Source organism: Eulemur rufifrons, chromosome 15, assembly GCF_041146395.1.
Source record: "Eulemur rufifrons isolate Redbay chromosome 15, OSU_ERuf_1, whole genome shotgun sequence".
In the NCBI taxonomy this organism is placed as follows: Eukaryota; Metazoa; Chordata; class Mammalia; order Primates; family Lemuridae; genus Eulemur; species Eulemur rufifrons.
In genome coordinates, this window is record NC_090997.1 from 69,320,939 (window position 1) to 69,344,204 (window position 23,266).

The window sequence follows — 23,266 nt, forward strand, 5'->3', positions numbered from 1 at the left end:
CGGCTTGCAAAGATCTGGGCAAGAGCAGAAGCAGTGGCAGGACGAAAGCCTTGAGGCAGACGTGTGCCTTCTATGTCAAGGAAGAGGACCAGGCAGGTGTGGTCAGCACAGAAACAAAGGGGATGGTAGGAAATGAGGTCAGACAGGGACACAGTGGAACCGACACACCTTCATAGTTTGTAATTTTTTCCAAATAGCAATAAGCCATGAAAAGGTTTTTAAAAATGATAAGATCTAGACATGATCTTAGCCAGAAGGCCAAGATATTCACTCTATAAAAAAGACATCTGCACTCAAATATTTATAGCAGCACAATTCACAATTGCAAAGATGTGGAAACAACCCAAGTGCCCATCAATACATGAGTGGATTAATAAATTGTGGTGTATGTATGCCATGGAGTACTACTCAGCCATGAAAAAAATGGTGAACTACCTCTTGTATTATCCTAGATAGAGGTGGAGCCCATTCTTCTATGTGAAGTATCACAAGAATGAAAAAACAAGCACCACATGTACTCACCATCAAATTGGTATTAACTGAACAACACTTATGTGCATATATAGTAGTAACATTCAGCGGGTGTCAGGCAGGTGGGAGGAAGGAGGAGAGGATGGGTAAACTCACACCTAATGGGTGCAGTGCCTGCAGTCTTGGGGATGGGCACACTTGTAGCTCTGACTTGGGCAGTACAAAGGCAATTTATATAATCAAAGTGTTTGTACCCCTGTAATATTCTGAAATTTAAAAAAAAAAGATAAGATCTAACTTGTGATTTAACTTATCAGAAATAAGTCACCTCACTTGCTATCATCATTTTCCAAGTTACATTTTGCTAAGTTATCACTTTCAAGACTATTTCCTCCAGGGAATGCAAACTGCAAAAATTCCAAGCTGCCTAGGTTGAAACATTAATGATTAAAGGTTTGATTAATCAATGATTAATAATTTGATTTCCTAAAGGTGTGGACAACTGAGTTAAAATATATATCTCTATATCTTTCTATATTGCATGTGTTCCTGTTCAGGTCTACTTTATTTAAAGTATAACATTATAAAGTGTAAAGTAGCAAAATGTAAAGAGAATAGAATAATTATGTAAGTTATAACACTGTAAGATTTACATTATAGAAGCACAGACAACTGGGCAGCATAATGATTAACAAGGAACTAGTACATTACAAATCCGAGCCTGGGCTGCTTCAGTGTTCTCGAGACTTTCTCTCTCCTAGGTTTTTCTGACGCTGGCACAATCTTCCCAGGGACTGTTCTTTGGGAGTAATTTTGCTTTAATTGCATAAAGGGGTTCTCAGGATTTTTTTTTTTAATCTCAATCAAGAGACACTTTTAATTGTCTATTTATATATCGGGTGAGTTTTTCCCTCTATTGTGTCTTTTCTTAGCCATTTCCCACCCCCATCCACTCCCAAGGAGAATCACTCAGATACAAAATAACCAACCACTGACTATTGAGAAAATATTCCAATATAATAGTTTTTGTTTCAATTTTTGTTCTCTATTAAGGGGGAATTTTACTGTTTTATTAATTGATGAAAATGTATAGTCCTTCCCCAGGCAGGATAAGATAATTCTGCTCACTGGTTTCAAGGGTGTTTAAACAGAATACAACATAGGTTTTAAAGTAAGAAATAATGTGGTTTCTTCACAGAACCTATTGTCAAATAACCTTATTCTGAGAGGAGGAAATCCAGGAAGGGTAAGCTTAGTTGAAGAAGACGGCGTAGGGAAAGATCAGAATGTCAAGGTCTTTCTGAAGGAGAGGAGGAAATCCAGTGCAGCAGAGGCAGGCTGAGCGACTGGACCCTGGAGAGACCTGGGCAAGGCAGCCAAAGCCAGCATGACAAGTCACTTATCATCAAAGGCAGGCGGGGTGGGGGGGGGGGGTGTTGTGTTTCAAAATGTTGAATAAGAAAGAAAATTGCAATCAAAGGGTTCTCTTTTAATGCACTATATTTAATGATAAAGCACTATACCTTGTGGGGAAGAAAACGGCATCAGCAGAGGTATCCCTACTGTGCCCCTTCCTTCCCCCCATCCCCTGCTGCCCACCTCCCCAGGCTCCAGGGACTATAACCTTCCAAAGCAGATTAGAGTAATACATGGGTAGATTTGTGAGCATGTGTGTATGTATATACACACATTTATATTTTATATATTAATACATTATGTATATACACATGGATATATAAAACATAGTAAATATTTGCACCCAAAATGGAATTATACAGTCATTTTTATATGTAGAGTAATAACACTCCCAGGAAGAATGTCTCTGTGCACTGAGACTACCTCAGTTTTCTTCATTCTTATTTTAATAGCTTTTTAAAGATGAGAGAGAAAGATGTGGTTTGAGATGTCTTTTTTGTGATTGGCAACTCACCTCACAAACGGTGGCATAGGTATCGTTCTGCATAGAAAAAAAGAGCATAATAAAATGACTTAAAATCTTGAAGGTTGTAAATAATTTTAGTGATACTTAGCTGTACATTTTTTTCCAAATTAATTTCTTGTCCCACCATTGATAAACAACCAAAAAAAACAAAAGCAGGGGAGGCTAGAGCTGGGCCTTCTGTCTTCTGTCTAGGTAGGCCACTGTATGAACAGCTCTAGAAATCATGTTGTTTGCATCACTGGAAAAAGGGTAAAGCATGATGTCTACCAGAAAATCTTAGACAACTGAAAGGTAATCTGTAATGGACCAGGTCAGAGAGCGAAGGAGTGTTTGCAGATATCCAAGGAAGACAGAACTGGAAATGAAAATCATCAACAACTCTGGCTAGCAAAGGCCAGCAGATTCCTCTGCCCAAACTGGTCCCTCCACCGTCCACACCACTTTCTTGATTGTTGCCTGGAAACAAATGGTGCTTCCCATTCATTCCCCCAGCAAATGCTGACTGAGCAGTTGCTACACCGCTGTGCTGTGTTCAGTGGAAGAGATACCATCTGAAAAAGATAGAGAGCTGCTTGCCCTGGTACAACTTACATGTTGGGGTAAAATGTATTAAACACATAACTAGACCAATAATTGTTTAAGTTGCAATTTGTGGAAAAGATATAATAGCTACTAACTCTAGGTAACATATGCTCTGCCTTTTGACAACTTCCATTCTGTGAGGCATGCAGTCACAAAGGTGAGAAGTGGGCACAGTTAACTTCTGTAACAGAGGTCTGCAAGGACATACTATATAAGAAAAACTATGGGGACCACATAGAAGGAAAGATTAATGTCCTTATTTAAATCTTAATGCAATAATTTGAGTCATTAATGGAAAATGACATTAGGATTCCCCAACTTTACCACAATTCACGATTCTTATTGATTTAACCTCTGACATGAACAACCTGAACAAAGCAACTCACTTTTAAATAATAAAATTCTTATCCATGAGATCAGAGTAGTTAGAATGTATCAGACACTATCCCTAGGAGTAGTTAGAATGTATCAGACACTATCCTTAGGAGGGAGAGCCTATTATTATCCTAATTTGCTAATGAGGAAAGCAAAGTACCAAGGGATTAAGTCAATTACACACTAAGTGGCAAAGCCAGAGTAAATAAAAAATGAAAAATAAACTATCTGAGTATGTATTTCCTACATAAAGTGGAGTAAACCAAATGTTTGTGACCTCTGAATTGAATTGCTACCATGTTCTGTGCAAAGAAACTTAGAACATGACCTAGGGACCTGCTATCCAGTATGTGGTCTGGAGACCACCAGCATTGAATCACTTGGGAACTTGTTACAAGTGCCGAATCTCAGGCCCCACTCAAGACCTACTGAATCAGAATCTGCATTTGAACAAGAACTCAGGTAATTGCACATTAAAATTTGAGAAGTGCAGGCGTAGGAAATTTAACAAATATTCAAAAGGCCTTTATAGTTTTAGAGCAATTGGATATCTCTGGGCATCCCTGGGTTCCACAATTTGCATTAACCTTGCTTGACCTCTAGTTGCATTAATCATGTTAATCTCAATTTCTTTTCCATTACTACTTATTACTTAGGCTATCATATTTTCCCCCTAGAGTCCAGCAAACTAATTGAAAACCAATGGACGTGCAAATAAGAATCCTCTCAGACAAATTTTCTTTGGAGGGAAACATCAGTATCAAAACAGAAACATAAGTAATACTTACACACTTTAAAGCACAATTTTCCTGATCTGCAGAGTTCCAAAAATGACATCCTTGGATGCACTGCAAAAGACATTAACAGACAACGGTGACTAAAGGAAGTGACTCGTTCTTGTCACTTGAAAGTGCAACACAGTAATGAAAAGTATCACCTTGTGTTTTAGAAATAGAAGTCTACCAAGGAAGCCGAGGCCTCCAAAGCATCAGGGCCTTTGGGACTCTAAGCTGAGCTGTCCTGTCTACAGACAGAACAGGGCTTGGTGTGGCTCACTGCGGGCAGCAGGGCTGCTGAGTGGAGCTAAGCCCGGGGTGGCAGACCTAGAATCCAGAGAACACCCACCCTGCAGGGAACACATTGCCCATGGGGTGGCTGGCAACGGTGCAGTCCGAGACAGCATGGTATCAAGTGGATCCTGGGTCCACAGGGTGTCCTCACACGACAGGCAAAACTCCCAACTGGGCACTCGACCAGATGGTAGCACGTCGGAACCTAAATAGGTAGGCAGTGTGGGGAGTCTGCTGCCTGCTAGCCACTTTCACCCCTCAGCTCCCCTGACAACGTTCTCCCAAAGCTGCCCCGACCTGCTGTGGGCCAGGTTCAACACCCTTCTCCTTACCTTACTTGATTTGTTTGTGCCTGGGACTGTGTTGACTGTTCTTTCATGGACCACAGCGGCACCTGGATCCCTTTCTCCTTCCTCCCAGGTCCTGCTCGGTCTCCTTGCCATCTTTTTTCCTCTGTCCACCCCTTTTATCCTCTCACTTTTTCTCCTCTCACTCTTCAAGTTCTCCCTGAGCGAGTTCATCCACTACCTCAGCTTCAGCTCTCATCAGCGTCTGTAACCCGCAAACGTGTGACTGCAGCTGAGGCTCCTTCCTGAGCTCCACACCCAGAAATCCACTTGCTCACTAGACATCTCCAGTTAAGTCCCTACAAGCACATCAAATTCAGCATGTGCAACATTAAGTCCCTCACTTTCCACCATCAGATTTTCTCTTTCTCCTGTGTTTCCCATTAACATGCTACAATCTTCTGAGTTGCTCAGGCTGGGAACCAGGGCGGCTTCTCCTTCTCCCATCCCGCCCCCTCCCATCACCAAGTCCGACTGACTCACCTTGTCATTAACTAACATCCGTCTGAGTTCCTCACTCACTGCCCTGATTTTCTGCTGTGCCCTTTACCAGCCTCAGGGAGGACCCCTCTGGTTTCCACATTTGGAGTAATCTTTTCAAGACAAAACCTGGTCACACCTTTCTCTTTCCTAAAACTCTATATACCTCTATCATCTTGTGGATTGAGACCAAATTACCAAGCATGGCATACAGAGCCCTTCGTGATCTGGCCCCGCCTAACTTGCCACGTCCCCACTCTCCACACACGCACACCGCATTTTCCAAGCAAGCCCAAATACTCTCACTTTCCTGAACAAGTTAGGCTACCTCATGCACCTTTGTGTCTTGACACAAAGGGTCCTCTCTCACTGATATGCCTTTTCCCCGCTAGTTATTCTAGAAAACTCATGCTCTTTCTAGTTTTAGTTTGAGGCAAGGTGCTTTTTACTCTTGTGTATTCTCTTTTACCCTCACACACATCACTATTCTATTTTCATGATGCTGCTGGTGGTCATGGTTTTACGGATGTATCTGTCTCTCTTGTTTTAAGTACAAATTCCAAAAGGTTGGCAGTCCTTTTAAACAGAGATCCTGTTTTATTCATTCTTAAGTGTGTAGTGCCTAGCATAGGTCCTTGTTCGTAGCTACACTTTGCGTCACTAAACACTTACTGAATAAGTATATGTGCAGAAAAGTAATAAAACCATAAAATGTAATTGTTAGAAAAAACATTAGAGACTATCTCAGATAACCTATAATAAGTCTAAATCTCAAAAATATTAAGTAGTTTATCCAAAGCCACACAGCTATGTAGGGTCAAAAATCACAGACTTAAATTAGTCCTGTGCTGTTTCCAGTTCAACACACTTCATTTTTAAATAAATTCTGCAGTTCAAACTTCTCACCATTGTCAATTGACCTTCCAGCAAGGACAAATAAATGAAACTTTACTTAGTAATTATTCTTATTGCCATAAAACCTAACCATTGTCCCTTTTTTATCAAAACAAACACTGTAAAATTCTTGACAACAGAAGCAATTACTCACCGGTTCACTCAGATTATATGGTGTGCCAATGTCAAGCTGCCTGCCCTGAAATGAAGAAAGAAACACAAGCTATCAATATATTGGGTTCAGTGTAGCTACTACAGCTTTTTTAAAAAAAAAAAAAAAAAAAAAAAGCTTCCTGGAATTATGTTGCCTCTTCAGTGTTTTGTATCTATAAGTATGGAGTCAAATCTTTTGAAGTCATTAAATTTATCACAAAACCAGACAGAATGCCAGTGCAAGTTATAGATGTAATATCTAAGAATTCTGCAGGAACTACAAAGGTGGGAATGAGGGCATGGCTATCAGGAGTGGTTCAGAACCATAGAGAGATTTTCACACAGAACTAAATAAACCTGTGCCATTTGTCAATTAATGAAGTCAAAGGACTCCTGGATTAGAAATGAATTGTGTTCAGATTTCTCTTTTTTAAAATTACTCATTAAGAACAGAGAGAAAATATAAATTCAGAATGTCATATATAATAAAACATATGATTACTCTATTTCTCACATATTCACAAATTTTAAGAACTTTTTTATACTTTCTTATTTTTATAAGAAAATTAAGGAAATGGGAACTAAGTTTTAAAAAACCTAAAAATTACGCATCCTCTCCTTGGTCACTGTTTGAGTAGAATCCATTATGAACAGGAGGGTTCATAAAGGATGGCAATACTGGGCCTACGATAATCAGATAAGAACCCAAAGAGTGTTACGTGCATACGATCTAATATTCATAGATCCTGTGCTCTGCTGACTGACTTAGAATTAGGGGCAGAGGAGAACTAAGTGAATATTTTTAGTAACTCTCACTGATGCTGATCAGAATCTCCCCTTAAAGGTTTGCTGAATTTGAGCCATTGAATTGGAGAAATGATTAATCCAGCAAGGGACATGGCATTTAACCTTGGCTAACCAAGTACTACCAACACGGTATGTCCCAGGAGATGGTAGAAAATCTGAAGAGGGGTTGGGCAGTGGTTTAAGCATCCGTGTGGTCTTCTAAACAGCCCATGCTCTTCAGGGGGAGAGTGAAGCCCTCCAACACCAGGCTCAACGGAGCTCTCTCCTCCTCCCATCCCTTTTGCTTTTGGCTCCATCCCAGCACCTAGAACAGTGCCTGATGGAAATGGGTGTTTAATATACACTAAAGGAATAAATCCACAAATTCAAGTGCCCTCCCACTTAAGGGTGCTCCAGAAGTCCTTTGGAAGCATCCTGTGATGGCCTAGCGTTGTGGGGATTTACTCGAAAAGTAATCAGACACAGGAAGCAAAGAACAAATGTTGCCTTTCTTTTTTCTCATTTGACGTGTGAGCAAAGATTCCTTTACACTTCATTCCCCACCCTCTTACATTTGTAGGGAAAGAAGGATGCTTACATGTTTTTGGTTTTAGATAATATTTAGAGAGTAAGAACTATATCTTTTAGATGAATTTTGCAACCAATTGCTTCATAGTACATTTGTTCAAAATGAAGTTTTGATTCCCATTTATATGATTGAATCACAATCATATAAAATCAAGTGAAAGATAATGAGTCCATAATTTAATTTTTTCCAATCCCTTCAAAAATGTGCTTTAGAACATAAAAGCAAAAGAGTGAACACTGGGTAGTCTTTGTGTTCCATTTTAAACAATAGGACAACAGAGACATTTCTTGATGACCATAAAGTCACATTGTGACAATAATGAGTCCTTCTGATGGCACTTCTCAAGATTAAATTTAACAGACTGAATAGAATGCCAATCAAGTGGTCTTGGGCAAGGCAGCCTCAAGAGTCAAGTCTATTGGTTTCTGATGAACAGAACCAAGAGTGTCAACACTCTTCCCCGACCTCCACTCTCTGTACCTTCCTCCTCATAATCATCATAGCTAACATTTATTGAATTATTCCTGTGTTCCAGGCACTTTTATAGGTGTTGACACTAAATCTCATTCAATCATCTCAACACCCCTATAAGGTAGTGCTCATTTTACAGCTGAGGCACAGGAAAGTTTAGTAATTTGCCTAAGTTAGGATTTGAAGGGGACAGGAGGTTCTGCCTCCAGAGCCTGTGCTCTTAACCAATGGCCAGATGCCTTCCATAATATGCATGAAATTCACATTTCTCACTTTGTTTTTTATTATTATTTCAAGATATTAAAGGGGTACATATGTTTTTGTTACATGGATTCATTTTACAATGTTGAAGTCAGGGCTTTTAGCGTACCTGTCACCAGGATAGTGTTCATTGTACCCAATAGGTAAGTTCTTATCCCCCTCCTACCTTCCTCCTTTGTTGGTTTCCAATGTCCTTTGCTTCTCTTTCTGCCTGTGTATACCCAACATTTAGCTCTCAATTATTAGTGAAAACACACAGTGTTTGTTTTTTCATTCCTGAAGTACTTCACTTAGGATAATGGTCTCCAGTTACTGGCCTTGCAGTCATCCAAGTTACTGCAAAAGACATTATTTCATTCCTTTTATGACTGAGTAATACTCTGTGATATATATATCACATTTTCTTTATCTACTCATGAATTAATGGTCACTTAGGTTAATTCCATGTCTTTGCAATTTGTGAATTGCTGCGATAAACATTCGAGTGCGGGTGTCTTTCTGATAAAAATGACTTCTTTTCCTTTGAGTAGATACCCATTAGTGGGACTGCTGGGTTGAATGGTAAGTCCACTTTTAATTCTTTGGGGAATCTCCAGACTGTTTTCTATAGACATTGTAATAATTTGCAGTTCTACTAACAGTGTATAAGCATTCCTTTTTCTTTGCATCCATGCCAGCTTCTACTGTTTTTTGACTTTTTAATAATGGCCATTCTGACAGGGGTAAGGTGGTATCTCATTGTAGTTTTAATTTGTATTTCCAGGAATTCAAGACCAGCCTGAGCAAGAGTGAGACCCCATCTCTAAAAATTAAAAATAAAAAAAAATTTAAAGAATTTGCATTTCCCTGCTGATTAGTGATATTGAACATTTTTTCATATGTTTGTTGTCCATTTGTCTATTTTCTTTTGAAAAAATTTTGTTCATGTTGTTTACCCCTTTTTTTGATGGGGTTTGTTTTTTCTTGCTGGTTTGCTTGAGTTCTTTGTAGATTCTGGATATTAGTCCTTTGTCAGATGTATAGCTTGAGAGTATTTTCTCCCATTCTATAGATTGCCCATTTATCCTGTTTATTATTTCCTTTGCTGTGCAGAAGCTTTTTGATTTAATTAAGTCTCATTTATCTATTTTTGCTGTTCCTGTATTTTCTTTTGGGGTCTTAGTCATAAATTCTTTTTCTAAGCCTATATCTAAAAGAGTTTTTCCCATTTTTTTTTTCTAGAATCTTTATGGTTTTGTCCCATAAATGTAAGTCTTTAATCCATAAAATTCATCTATGTATATGGTGAGAAGTAGGGAGTCCTGTTTCATTCTTCCTCACATGACTATCCAATGATCCCAGCACCATTTAGTGAAAATGGCATCCTTTCCCCAGTGTATGTTTTTGTCTGCTTTGTTGAAGATCAGTTGGTCATAGCTATACAGTTTTACTTCTGGGTTCTCTATTCTATTCCATTGGTCTATGTCTCCACTTTTATACTAGTAGCATGCTGTTTTGGTTACTTATACCCTGGTAGTATAATTTGAAGTAACCACTTCTATTCAACATAGTACTGGAAGTCCTAGCCAGAGCAGTCGGGGAAGAGTAAGAAAAAAGGGCATCCAAATTACAAAAGAGGAGGTCAAACTATCCTTGTTTTCCAATGATATGATCTTGTATCTAGAAAACCCTAAAGACTTCACCAAAAGTCTCCTAGAAGTGATAAATTCAGCAAAGTCTCAGGTTACAAAGTCAATGTAAACAAATCAGTAGCATTTCTATATACTAATAACAGTCAAGCTGAGAGTCAAATCAAGGACTCAATACCATTTACAATACCTACAAAGAAAATAAAATACTTAGGAATGTACTTAACCAAGGAGGTGAAAGATCTCTACAAGGAGAACTACAAAACACTAATGAAAGAAATCATAGATGACACACACAAATGGAAAAACATCCCATTATCATGGTCTGGAAGAATTAACATTGTTAAAATGTCCATACTGCCCAAAGTGATTTACAGATTCAATGCAATTCCCATCAAAATACCAACATCATGTTTCACAGATCTAGAAAAAATAATCTAAGCTTCATTTGGAACCCAAAAAGAACCTGAATAGCCAAAGCAATCTTAAGCAAAAGGAATAAATCTGGAGGCATTATATTTCTCACTTTGGACTTTAGGCTTCCCACTGGTACCTTAGCTTCAACTGCTCAAATTATCTACTTTGAAGAGACAAACCTAGTCCCAGATCTCAGACCTTCTTAACCTAACACCTACTTCTTGGCACAAGTTTTTCTACCCTATTCACCTCAGCCACAACTAATCTCATTCTTTATTTCCTAACCTAATAAATGAAACAGCAGAATGATCTGCATTTTAATCCCACATATGATGCTTGCTCCCAATGTGACTGATGTTTTAAAAGTTACTTGTGCTGTCTAAACTTAGTATTCTTATCTAAGACACAAGTAAGATAATTATGTTTATATATTTACTATATTTAATGTAGAATCCTCTGTGAGGATTCAACTAAATGTATTAATTATTATAGTACAGAATAGACACTTAGAAATCTATTATTAATATTATGTACCAACTTGCTATGAATTGCCTTTTACATACATATCTTTGGTTAGTTATGCAATAATCTCCTCAGATAAATTTCTTGTGGGGTTAAAGGTATATGTTCCCTTTTAATTTTGATATTTATTAAATTGATAGAAAGCCATCAGCTTACATCCCAACCAACAGTTCATAAATGTGTCAGCTTACCTATACATTTTCCAACTATAAATGTTTTTATCTTTGCCTATCTGATAAAAAAAAATGATAATGTATTTTTCCTCTGCAATTCTGTGGTTGCTGTGAGGTTGAATATCTATCACATGCTTTTTAGCCATTTATATTTGTTCTTTTTTGAAGTGGCTGTTCATGTTCTAAATTCATTTTATATGCTTTTATGTATATCAGGGTTGGTAAAATCTTATTTATTATATGTAATACTTTTTTGCACTTTTTGGCTTTGTTTTCATTGTATTCTATTTATTGTCATAAATAGTAATCAAATTTATTGATAATTTGATTTTAGGGAGTCTGAATTTTTTAATCATGCTTCTTAAGCCAATCTCACTTCAGGATTCTAGAAATATTCACTTATAATTTCTTTTAATATTTTTATGAGGTGAACTCTTATTTGTTTCATTTTTGTTATTTGTCTATTTATATTCAAAACACACCTTTTTCTAATACCTTCTGGAATTTATTTGGATCTGGTAGCGATGTAGGGATTTATTTTTTAATCTAAATGGATAGTGCCCCATTGGTTGAAGTTGTCATCTTTATCATATTCCACACTCCTTTATGTGCATGGCTTTATTTCTGGATAATATTCTGCTTTACCAGCCAGTGTATTCCTATTCCAATCAAACTATACTAATTTCTGGATATTTTATAGAATTTTTTAATTATGGTTCATTCCATTATCTTGCTTTCATGTCATTATTGATATACAAGAAAGGTATTGATGTTTGGAAATTATTATTTTTTAAACAGGACAATTGGCTCCTTGGCTTAGCTGGTTAAAGCACCTGTCTGGTAAACAGGACAATATTCTGAACTCTATTGTTTCTAATGGTCTTTCAGGGGATTCCTTTGGAACTTTAGATGCAACTCAAAAGAAAAATGTATTGTCATCACCTAATATTGTAAAAACTATAATATATCATATTTGTAATAACTTTTAACTGTCCCAGTGGTAGAAACCTTGACACTTCAATATGTTGTAACTTTGTTTAGGGCACTGATTACATAATTTAATTCTTTTAAATTACCAATGCATCCACTACAGAGCTGAATATACATAGATACCCAGGGAAATTTATTGAATTGAATTAAGAGCACTTCTCAACCCTAGTTCCTCAGTTGTTGGGATCTGTTACTCAAAAAAGTGTTTTGCTGCCAAAGAAGATGAAGAAATTATGATCAAACAAAGCCTTTAAATATGCTATTGTGCTCTGTGAATCTACAAAAAGAGGGCGTAGCAAAATGTGCTTCCACAAATCATTTGACCATGATTTTTTTTCCTTTTCATAAAGATTCTCACAATACTAGTGTTCTCAAGAACATTAAGTATTTGTTGTTTTCTGCAGCACATGGCATCTAGAATTCAAAAATATTAAGTCAGTTAATACATTCAACTAATACATGCAGATTCCTCAGTCAATGTAAGATACTCATGCTCAAGCATAGCACTATGATTTGTGCATTTGGGCCAGCAATTCTAGCATTCTTTTTTACAATGCTCTTTTATGTGTGTGTGTGTTTTTAAGAAAAGATGTCAAAGAAGACCTTCACAGCAAATGCTCATGTTTAAAAAAATAGCAAAGAAAATATAATAAACTCAGGCACTTTGCATAACCTCTCCCCGGATCCATGGCTGCATTCAATTGTTCATTCACCTCACTTTTGTCCCTCCAAGCCTGTGTGGGAGGCCCAGATAGGGAACATTTATTGCATTCAGTGGTCAAATTGGCAGACTGTGTCTCTCCTGCAATCACCACCACGTCAGCTGGGCCTTTCTCTGTAGGTGGGGAACGGAAGGCAACTCAACAAAGGAACAAACTGTCTGTTCCTACTGCCAAACTCTGAAATCCAGGAGCCCACGCAAAAAGATAAGAATAAATAAAACTAGAATAAAACACAATGAGAGACTGCAATATTGGAAACAACCAAAATCAGTTTCAATAGTAGGGAAATTTATAAATAAATTATGGTAGAATACGCTAAACATAGTAAAAATCCTACTTTCAGAAAAACTTCAGAGTATAGGGGAAAACTCACAATATAACTGAAAATGAAAAAGCTAGGTGCACAACTGTGTGTGTGTGTGTGTGTATGTATATGTGGATATATACATATATATATACACACTAAAAATACTAAAGAACTCAATCAGAAGTTAAAAGGAGTAGAATTAATTATAGAGTTTTTCCTTTGCTCTATTTCTTCTTTGTCTTATAAACATTTCATAATAAATACATATTCTCATTATAATCAGAAAAAATTTAAATTCTTTTAGGAAAAAAAACATTTAGTAGTCCCATTCTTCCATTTTAAGTTTGTATTACAACTATAAAAAAGCCAAGCAGATAATTGTATATTAAAGGCAATGAAGTCTTGGGCAAAGATTTATATGAAATACCAAACATTTTAAAAAATGCTACTATCCCTAGTAAGTGTAAGTAGTATTTTAAACTACAGTTTAAATTAAACCAAAAGTGTATAACACAAGTTTCTTTCTTAATATACCACAGAATTCTATCTCTAATACTTTAAGCATAATAATGAGTACTGTATTTGGTGTTTTCATTTTCATTATTTGAAAATATATGACTATAGTGTCATATGTAAGGTATCATGCTATTTATTTTGTCTTCAGACAAAAGAAGAATGCATCTTTTCCTCTCTAGAGAGTATTTGGTTTGTAAAGTTGATTCAGTGACTCTTTTAAGCAAAACTAAATCACAACTGAAAAGAGATAATACAATATATACACAAAGGGATAACACCCAGAAATGAGAAAGAAAACATCAATTTCCATATCAAAAAACTCAGTAATTAAAAATTACAAATACACAGAAATAAAGGAATTTCCAAATAACTCTTGGTTTAGAATAAAATGTTGTTTTACATGGCAACATGTAAAACATGTATCTACTTCCTTGGTCATACAACTCCCCATACAGCAATCCATTCACAATGTAAATATTGCTGTTAGTCTGGAGCTAGAAGGCATTACCCTATGGCCAAATCTATTTCATGCTTCAAGACAAATGTTAATGATTTTGTAATAAATGAGTTTAAATTGAAATTTTTTAAAGTGTGCAAAATTGATTCCATTTAAGCATTCTTTACCCAATCGCTATGACCCTCCAAAAAAAAATCTATGACTAGATAACTTAAACAAATAAAATAACCTGCTCTATCTGCTGTAATTATAAGAGATTCTAACTTATTTCAGAAAAAATAATCTATGTTGACTTGCAACCATTTCTCATAAGAAAGCATCTCATAAAGAGAAAACAATTCTATCAGTTATAACAAGTTAAATTCGGTATGTTTTAGTTCCTGTAAAGACAAATATTGGATCAGTAAAACTTACCAGATTAGTTACACACGACTTCAGGCAGTTGTTCAAAACTGTACACTGCCCCAGAGAAATCCATAGGCAGCCAAGAGTTGCAAAATTGACAAGTTTCAGATTAAGCCAGTAAATGTTCTTCATCACTTCACCAATGGCAGATTTTCAGATGGCCGGTCTTCTGATTTTCTCCATTTTGCTATATGAATTCTCTGGGCTTCATCTCTTCAATTGAAAGAGTGGTTAATGGCATTTTTTGTCATTTTTGTTTTGCAGTGTTAGAATATCTTTGCCTTTTCAAATAATATTTACACCTTTTTGTTTAGACCTTTGAATCCTTGAGAGCTTAACATTCACGTAACAGGTATTTCATAACTTAGCTTCCTTTTACTCCCATAAAGAAAGTCACCCACTGACTAAAGGTTAGATCTCAGAAGAGCACTTTGCGTGGAAGGTATACAAAGTAGGAAACGCAAATTGCACTTCAGCAAGCACATGCACAGTCTGAAACCGGAACATTTCAGTGGATCCTCCACCACTTTGCTTCTTTGAGGTCCGTCCAACTCTATAGGAAATTGGGTTTTGACCATCTATGCTTTAGCAAACAGTAGCACTATTACAATAAAGGATTACCGAAAAAATATAAGCACCTAAATCAAGCAATGCAACAGAGAGGGAAAACAGGATCCTTTGAAACCAAATATCTCTTTTAAAATTAAAGAGCAAACAAAAACTGAAATTAATAGACTAATACTCTAAGGGTAAGTTAAAGACAAGGAAGTTTGTTAGAGCACTCTGAGAACTTTACTACATATTAACTAAAATACTACCTTATCAGGTCTATTGAGACAGAGCTGAAAGTAGCCACCAGAGACCTATGATATGTACAAGTGTAGCTGTCTTGAGAAGGAAACATTGTACAGAATTTCAATTAGCTTAGCATCAAGATAAAGTTAAACTGAAGCCTAAAATGATAATTTGAAATCTACAAGGTATAGAAGTGAGTCATTCTGGATATCTATTTTTTAGATTGCTGCGGGTTAACTCTTTAAGGCCAGATATTTTTATGATAGTGCTCTTTTAATGGCAATCTAAAGTGTCAAATAAACTTCCTTGTTGTCTTAAATAAATTATACCAAATGTAATGTAGCCTTTTCTTAATGACATGAGCTTCTCATTGAGAACAGCACATGCATGAAATTTTGTTTTGAACTAAACATCTATTAGTAAATGTTGACAAAACTGATGTACGACATAAAGATGACTGGGTACTGACCCCAGAATTGACCGCTAAGACTTCCTTCTTGAAAAAATTTTCTGCTGCCCCCTTGTTCTTTGTTCATTTTCTGCATTTCCAGGAATATATTAAATAGATTAAAGAATATACAGCTATCCGATTTCTTGGTCTGAGGAATGTAGCCATCTTTCTACAACATGCACTTTTAAATCAGAGAATAAAGTACTTCCCCTAAGGGATTTTCTAATCCTAACAAAATTTGTCTTCTTCACTGTGGCTACCAGTGCCTTTGCCTTACTAGCATAAATAATATTTGTAACTTTACAGTGCCAACAAAACGGACCACCAATACATCCTTAAAAACCTAAGTACATTATTTTATCTCACTTGATCTAACTTTATTGGTGGGGTGTGAAAAAGAAGTATTCCTCCAACTTCAAAACTTGTTGTCTGTTGTGGTTTCTGGAATTTGACCAGCACATAAATTTGCACTTGTCCAAGATGAAGTGTGTTCAAAGACATTTGTTGCAGAATTACTTATGTCAGCAAAAGACTAGAGACAACCTACAAGTTCAATAATGTAATACTGGGTGCATCCTTTCATGTAATCTTCTCCATGTGGGCTTGTTTGGACTTCCTAACGGCATGATGGGTCTCTAGGCAATCAGACTGCTAACATGGTGGCTTAGAGCTTGATGAAACTGTTCCAGCTCTCCAAGAATAAGCAGTATCGTCTTTTATGACCCAGCTTTAGAAATCCTAGTCCCTTCTGCTACATTCTTTTGGATACCAGAGAGTCACAAACCTGTCCAGATTCAAGGAGAGGAGAATTAGAACTCTGTCTCTTGATGTGGAAGAGGTCAGGTTCTAAGAGAACATGTAGGATGAGAGAGGTTATTGCACCACTTCTGGAAAATGCAATCTGCCACCATATGGGCAGTCATCATTTGCATGGTCCTGATATGCAGAAATTTCAGCTACCACAGTTTAGTTAAATAATACCGTTTTCCCAACAAGACATTTCAAACTTCAGTTACCATGATATATTAACTGTGAATAATCGCACAAAGTGCAAACTTCTCAGCTATCCCTTCAATCTACAAGTCAGATGTAAATAACAGATGAACATCATGCAGAGAGAGAGGCCAATCATGTTACTTCTTTCAAAGTCCGTCCATGATCGGTCACTGCACATCTGGCATCCGGTTCACGCGCAGACAGCAAGGGAAGTAGCTGTGTCATCTCTTGTTTCCCAGTGGTAAATCCATGTGACATTTTACAAGACGACATTTAGAAAAATGGATATTTGAGAGAGGGAATTGGCCAACAATGAGAAAAATGCAGCAAAAAAATGAAAAGTGATCAAACTAGGAGTGAAATTTGAACCAAATGTAAACGGAGTTAGAGAAGAAATCACTGACCATGACGATGTTGGTATTGCTGTTTGCCAGACTCTGGACATACAGCCAGAGGAACGGAGTGAAGGTAAATTGATGGACATAAATAAGGAAAGTGGTTGTGATGAAAAGGATGAAGATGTCCCAGAGGAAGTCATGCTGGCCAAAAAAATTCAAAATAAACATATGTCTGGGAGATATTTCATGACATTAAAAATGTAAAAAATAAAATGTGGAACACTGATTCAAACTTGGAGAGGGGTTTGACAATTTGCTAAGGCATAGGAAAGAAGCTCTCTCTGAATTAAGTTATAGGATAAGAAGAGGAAGGTAAAGAACAATTATAATTTTTCCACTCATTATTAAGATTACTTTGCATGGTTCCCGCTTTTACAGTCATTTTTACAGTACTGCACTACCATGAAAAATGAAGGTTGTCTGAATAATAAGCCACCATAGGGTGAGAGGGTCATAGTTTACAAGCAACTGTGGTTTTCTCTTTCTCAAGGGAGAAAGAGAAAGATTTTTTCTTCACTGACTACTCATTTGTAATGTCTGAATTTTGTACAATGAGCACATACTACAGATTCAAAAATAAATTTAAAAACAAAATTTTAAAAATATACTGCACTAGTATTTTAAAGCCTTCAAATCCATCTCAAGTTAGTGGAGGACACTCTAAATACATGACAAGAATTCAGGCCAAACAAGTTTCTCCAATGAGTCTTTGAACAAAATTTTATGTATAAACATTAAAATTTTATCCTAACAAACAAGACTGGAACTTCTGTATAATCCCTTACAATAAATCAAATTCCCATGAATCAATTCTGCAATTAGTAGATCACATTCTGAAACAATGGCCTTGTTCATAGATTGTATTAGTGAGGTGGTATTGTGCAAGGGGAAATTATTAAACTGCTCTCCATATTCTAATCGTGCTTCACTGGAATGGGCTGTAGGATTGGTTAGCAATGGAATAGATTTGATATAATCAGATATATTTATGAGTTCTGAAATTATATATATTGAACATATAGGCCAGGCATGGTGGCTCAGGCCTATAGTCCCAGTGCTTTGGAAGGCCAAAGCCAAAGGATCACTTGAGGCCAGGAGTTCAGGACCAGCTGGGATTGCTTGAGCCCAGGAGTTCAAGACTATGGTGAGATATGATCACACTACTGCACTCCAGCCTGGGTGACAGAGCAAGACTCTGTCTGGAAAAAGAAAAAGAAAATATAAAGTGTATATTCTCAAACTCAGTTGCACTCTGTGAGCATCATGTGACTCAAGGGAAAGGGAATTGTACAGTCATCAAAAAGAGCCCCAAACATGGACTGGGCATGATGATGGCTCATGCCTGTAATCCTAGCACTTTGGGAAGCTGAGGCAGGAGGGTCACTTGAGGCCAGGAGTTCGAGACCAGCCTGAGCAAGAGTGAGACCCCATCTCTACAAAAAGTAGAAAAATTAGCTGGGTATGGTGGCATATGCCTGTAGTCCCAGCGACTTGGGAGGCTGAGACAGGAGGATCTCTTGAACCTAGGAGTTTGAGGTTGCAGTGAGCCATGGGCCTTCCTCCAACCATCTGCACTGCCTGGAAAGCCGACTCCTCTGTGCATCTGACTTATCGTAACCATCCCTCACACTACCTCCTGGGGCACCTTTTCTGACCCCAGAGACTAGGTTTAGTTTCTTCATTATATGGTCCCATGGCTCCTTGTATGCTCTTTTTCCTTATAGTTGGCACCTTTATAATTATTTGTCGCTTGATAATTATTTGGTTATTTGTTTAAAGGCTGTCTTCCACACTAGATTGTAAATCCCCTGAGAGTAGGGGAGGTTTCACTGCTGATTCCTTGAACGACAACTTTGACTGATAGGTTTAACCGTGGAAAATGGCTGATATTTGAGCACCTTGATCTAAAAGAAAGTCAGTTTCATATGGTCCAATCTAATAACCAATGAATATTTATTAAACAAATACATTAATAAACCATTCATTGTGGTTTTAGACTTTTCTGTGTGTGTGTGTGTGTGTGTGTGTGTGTTTGTGCCTGTGGTACAAACTATGTACCTGTGTGATCAGCTATTAGTGTTACTGTTACGAAAAGAATCTCCTTAAGTTCTGCTAACTTGTTTAATTCCTTGGGTTTCATGGAGATTTTTCAAAGTTAAACACAATAACAAATTCCAAAGCTGGGTCCTGCCAGAAATACAAGTCCAACAGGTTGCCTCGGCGGCTTTGATCTCGGGTCAATTTTCTATTCTCCTGAGTTTTTTCATTCTTCTGTGAGATTAAGCTTAGTCACCTCTTGAGCTCTCTGGATCCCTTGCAGGTGAGTTCTGCATGATTTCCTCCTGACTGACCTGGGGAAGGAGGCACTGGGCCAGTTCCAGATTCTGTACTCCCTCCCTGAGCATCGGGGTGGACGGTGGTGGCCAGACGCCCTTCTTCATTTTCCCCTCCTAAAACTGATTTAACCATTTAAACTGCCACTGGTTCTCTCACCCAGTAACTCCTCTCCAGAAATGCCTTGCCCAACCTCCCCTACCATTTAGAACTCCATGGAACTCCTCTGATTCAAGCACAGCAGAAAGTTACTGGTACAGTGATGCCAAGTCTGAAGTATCTGAATTAAGGCCATGCTAAGGCACTTTAAAAACATTCTGGCTGGATGAGGTGCTCACGTCTGTAATCCCTGCACTTGAGAGGCCAAAGCAGGAGGATTACTTGAGTCCAGGAGTTTGAGACCAGCCTGAGCAACATAGCAAGACCCCATCTCTGCAAAAAATTAAAAAATTAGCCAGGCATGGTGGTGCATGCCTGTAGTCCCAGCTACTCAGGAGGCTGAGGCAGGAGGATTGCTTGAGCCCAGGAGTCTGAGATTGTAGTGAGCTATGATGGTGCTACTGCCAGGGCAACAGAGCAAGACCCTGTCTCAAAAAGCAAAAACAAAACAAACAAACAAAAGAAACATGCCCTTTTATTCCTCCCATAGATTGACCATGTCAGAGACTTTGGATGAAGGGACTATTGTGGTAGGAAAACACCCAGGAAAATGAGAAAAGGCAGTGACAGGGGACTTGAAAAATACCACATAAAATTCTGTCCCTATCCCCAAGGGCTCACTGCTACCAATTAAATGGTTTGTTCACCTCAAGTAAGCATTCAACAGGTACATCTTACGCCAACACACAGGGTAACATCAGCACCTTAGAGGCACTGGCTACCTGGCTTATGAAGCCCAAGGAAGCTAAAGAAAAGGAGGTTTGATGATACAGAGAAAAATAAGAATGGGCTAAAAGAAGGCAACTGAAACAGTTTAGTACTAAAACTTAAAATCTTTGCTAATTGCCCATGCTTTGGCGTACTAGAGAAACGATTGCATTTTAAATATAGGGCAACAGATAGTGGTATGGATCATAAAATAAGATGATGCTTAATGGCTGGACGGGAGAAAACAAAGGTGAAGGACGAACAAGCAGTATAAGAAGAAAGGAGCAGGTCATTCAGGAAGAAGATTCGTGAGAACGTAGTACCCTGCCCATGTCCTGCCTCAGAAGCTGCTTGAGATCTGGGGCACCTGAAGCCCTTCCTCCCCCACAGAGCTTAGTGTGGAAAGCCCTCACTGCAATAATCCGCTGGTTTTAATTTCTGACAAATGGCAGCTCTGAGGAGCTCAGCATAGCCGGACCAGGCCACCCCAAAGGACAAAGGCCCAAGATGGCCTGAGAGGAGACGCTTTCTGAATTTTATCAAGTGCTAAATGGCTTTATTGAGATATAAGTCACATACCATACAATTCACCTATTTAAAGTATTCTATTCAATGGCTTTCAGTATATTTACAGAGTTGTGCAACCAGCACCCTATCTAATTCCAGAACATTTTCATCACTCAAAAAAGAAACCCCTACCCATTAATAGTCACTCCTCATTCATCCTCCCTCCAGATCCTGGCAACCACTAATCTACTCTCTGCCTCTATGGATTCGCTTACTCTGGACATTTCATATAAATGAATCATACAATATGTGGTCTTTTGTGTCTGGCTTCTTCACTTACCGTAATGTCTTCAGGGTTTATCCATGTTGTAGCATGTGTCATTTTATTCCATTTTATTGCTGAATAATATTGTATTATATGAATATGCCATATTTTCTTTATCCACTCAACAACTGGCAAACATTTGGGTTATTCTCACTTTTGGACTGTAATATATAATGCTGTTAATAACATTGGATCAATTTACTTTCAATTCAGCAGACTCCATTTTTGCCCTAAAGAGGTTACTGTGAGCTCCCATAAGTTTGTAACAAATTGCTAGAGATAAAGAAGGCTAAGATCCCTGGGGTTTAGCAATATGAATATCATGATTAATGTCATCACCTCTGCCCAGTTTGCCTGGAACTTCCCCAGTTTTAGCACAAAAGTCTGAGTCCTGTGAAAACTTTTAGTCCCAGCAAATATGGGACAGTTGGCCATCCTAGACTAGGACTTAGCAAAAAAGGCAATTCTAGAAAATCTACTTCCTGGGATGAGTTTTATGGTTTCTGACAAAAGGCATAGTTATATTTAAAGAAACTGGTTTATACTGTAACTATCATTTTACACAGTTTTAACAGGAAACAATTACTCTTTAACTCTTACATAGTGAGCAATGCCTAAAATTTTTATATATACTCATTTTAGAATTATAATTGATAAAGCTATTTGCCTTGCTTATTTTTTAGGTGGAATACTAGTTACTTATTAAAAGGCTTTGCTAAAAGCTAAAAAACCTCATGTCCACAGGGTGGCGATATGATACTCCACAAACTCAAGCAGAAGTGAAGTGAAAGCTAATTAATCAAATCTCGTCTTTGTTTGAACTATGTGACTTTACAGGAAAATGGATACGGTCAATCAACTACTCATAAGATCAAGTACTTTGTTTTATTGATTGATTGATTGGTTTATTTATTGTGAGACAGGATCTCACTCTTGCCCACACTAGAGTGCAGTGGCGTGATCACAGCTCACTACAACCTTCAACTAACTCCCAGGCTCAAGTAATCCTCCTGGCTCAGCCTCCAGAGTAGCTTTGACTACAGGCACACACCCAGCTAAATTTTTATATGCACATATATTTGTTTTAGAGACGGGGGTCTTGCTGTGTTGCCCAGGCTGGTCTTGAACTCCTGGCCGCAGGCTATCAGCTTCCCAAAGTGCTAGGATTATGACAGGCATGAGCCACCACACCTGGCCAGGTTTTCTTTTATACTGGTAAACAGCCACGTATGGCTAACTGTTGATATCTCCAAACCACGGGTTTAAGATAAGAAATATAAATTTGATCAAATAGTTCAATATCTATTGATTGAGACCTTTTAAAAGCTTTTTTTAAAAAAAATTGCTTCTGACAAAATTATAGAATCTTAGGAGCCTTAGAAATCACACAATTTAATATTTTCAGACATTTTTCCACCAAAAAAAAAAAAAAAAAAAAACTCCACAGGTCACATTTTCTGGTACTATCCATGCCCATGAAATTTCATGGAATGCAACTTCACCTTCACTTAAGAAGGGATATTGAAGTTCATGTGATAGGGGCATTATAAGGATAATCTCAAATCTTTAAGTTAATCATTCACTAGCTTCAATACTTGATTCTTAGAAATAAATTACTTCTATATGGTTTCACTCAATCCCAACACATGAGCGTGTTAAAATTTTTAAGATGAGAAAATACAATCGTAGCACAACCTCTCATTGAATGCTGGCCCCACTCCTACAATATTCTTGACAGGTATCTACCCTCAGGGAAATGGGCACAAAAACAACAACTTTTAAGGTATATTGGTTCCATTAGCATAAACCCAGCATTTGCAAACCTGATATTCATTTTATATTTACATATATTTTTTTCTTATTCCCAGAAAAAAAAAAATGGTCTAGAAGAAAATGTAGCTTTTTTCTGCAAACAACAACAGACTTGGAATTTAGAAGCTAATTTACTTTGTTCATGTCATTAAAGGGAAGGGAAAAGGTATGCACCAGCTATTTTCATGATTAAAAAGACAACAAGGAAACCTTTGAGAAAAAT

At 37.5% G+C, this 23,266-nt stretch overlaps 1 protein-coding gene across 3 annotated transcripts in view; it reads right to left on the reverse strand.

The window, feature by feature from the left end:
• Positions 1-14,690, reverse strand: part of ROS1 (ROS proto-oncogene 1, receptor tyrosine kinase) — a 105,652-nt gene extending 90,962 nt beyond the window's left edge. For 2 of the 3 annotated variants that reach the window (XM_069488342.1, XM_069488341.1), the window contains exons 1-4: positions 14,568-14,690; positions 6,316-6,360; positions 4,159-4,218; positions 2,402-2,428 (exon numbers count right to left, since the gene is read on the reverse strand). In XM_069488342.1, the coding sequence (XP_069344443.1) occupies positions 2,402-2,428; positions 4,159-4,218; positions 6,316-6,360; positions 14,568-14,690 (255 nt within the window). The remainder of the gene's footprint in view (positions 1-2,401; positions 2,429-4,158; positions 4,219-6,315; positions 6,361-14,567) is intronic. The other variant, XM_069488340.1, reaches the window with a different exon arrangement.
• Positions 14,691-23,266: the final 8,576 nt, after the last annotated feature.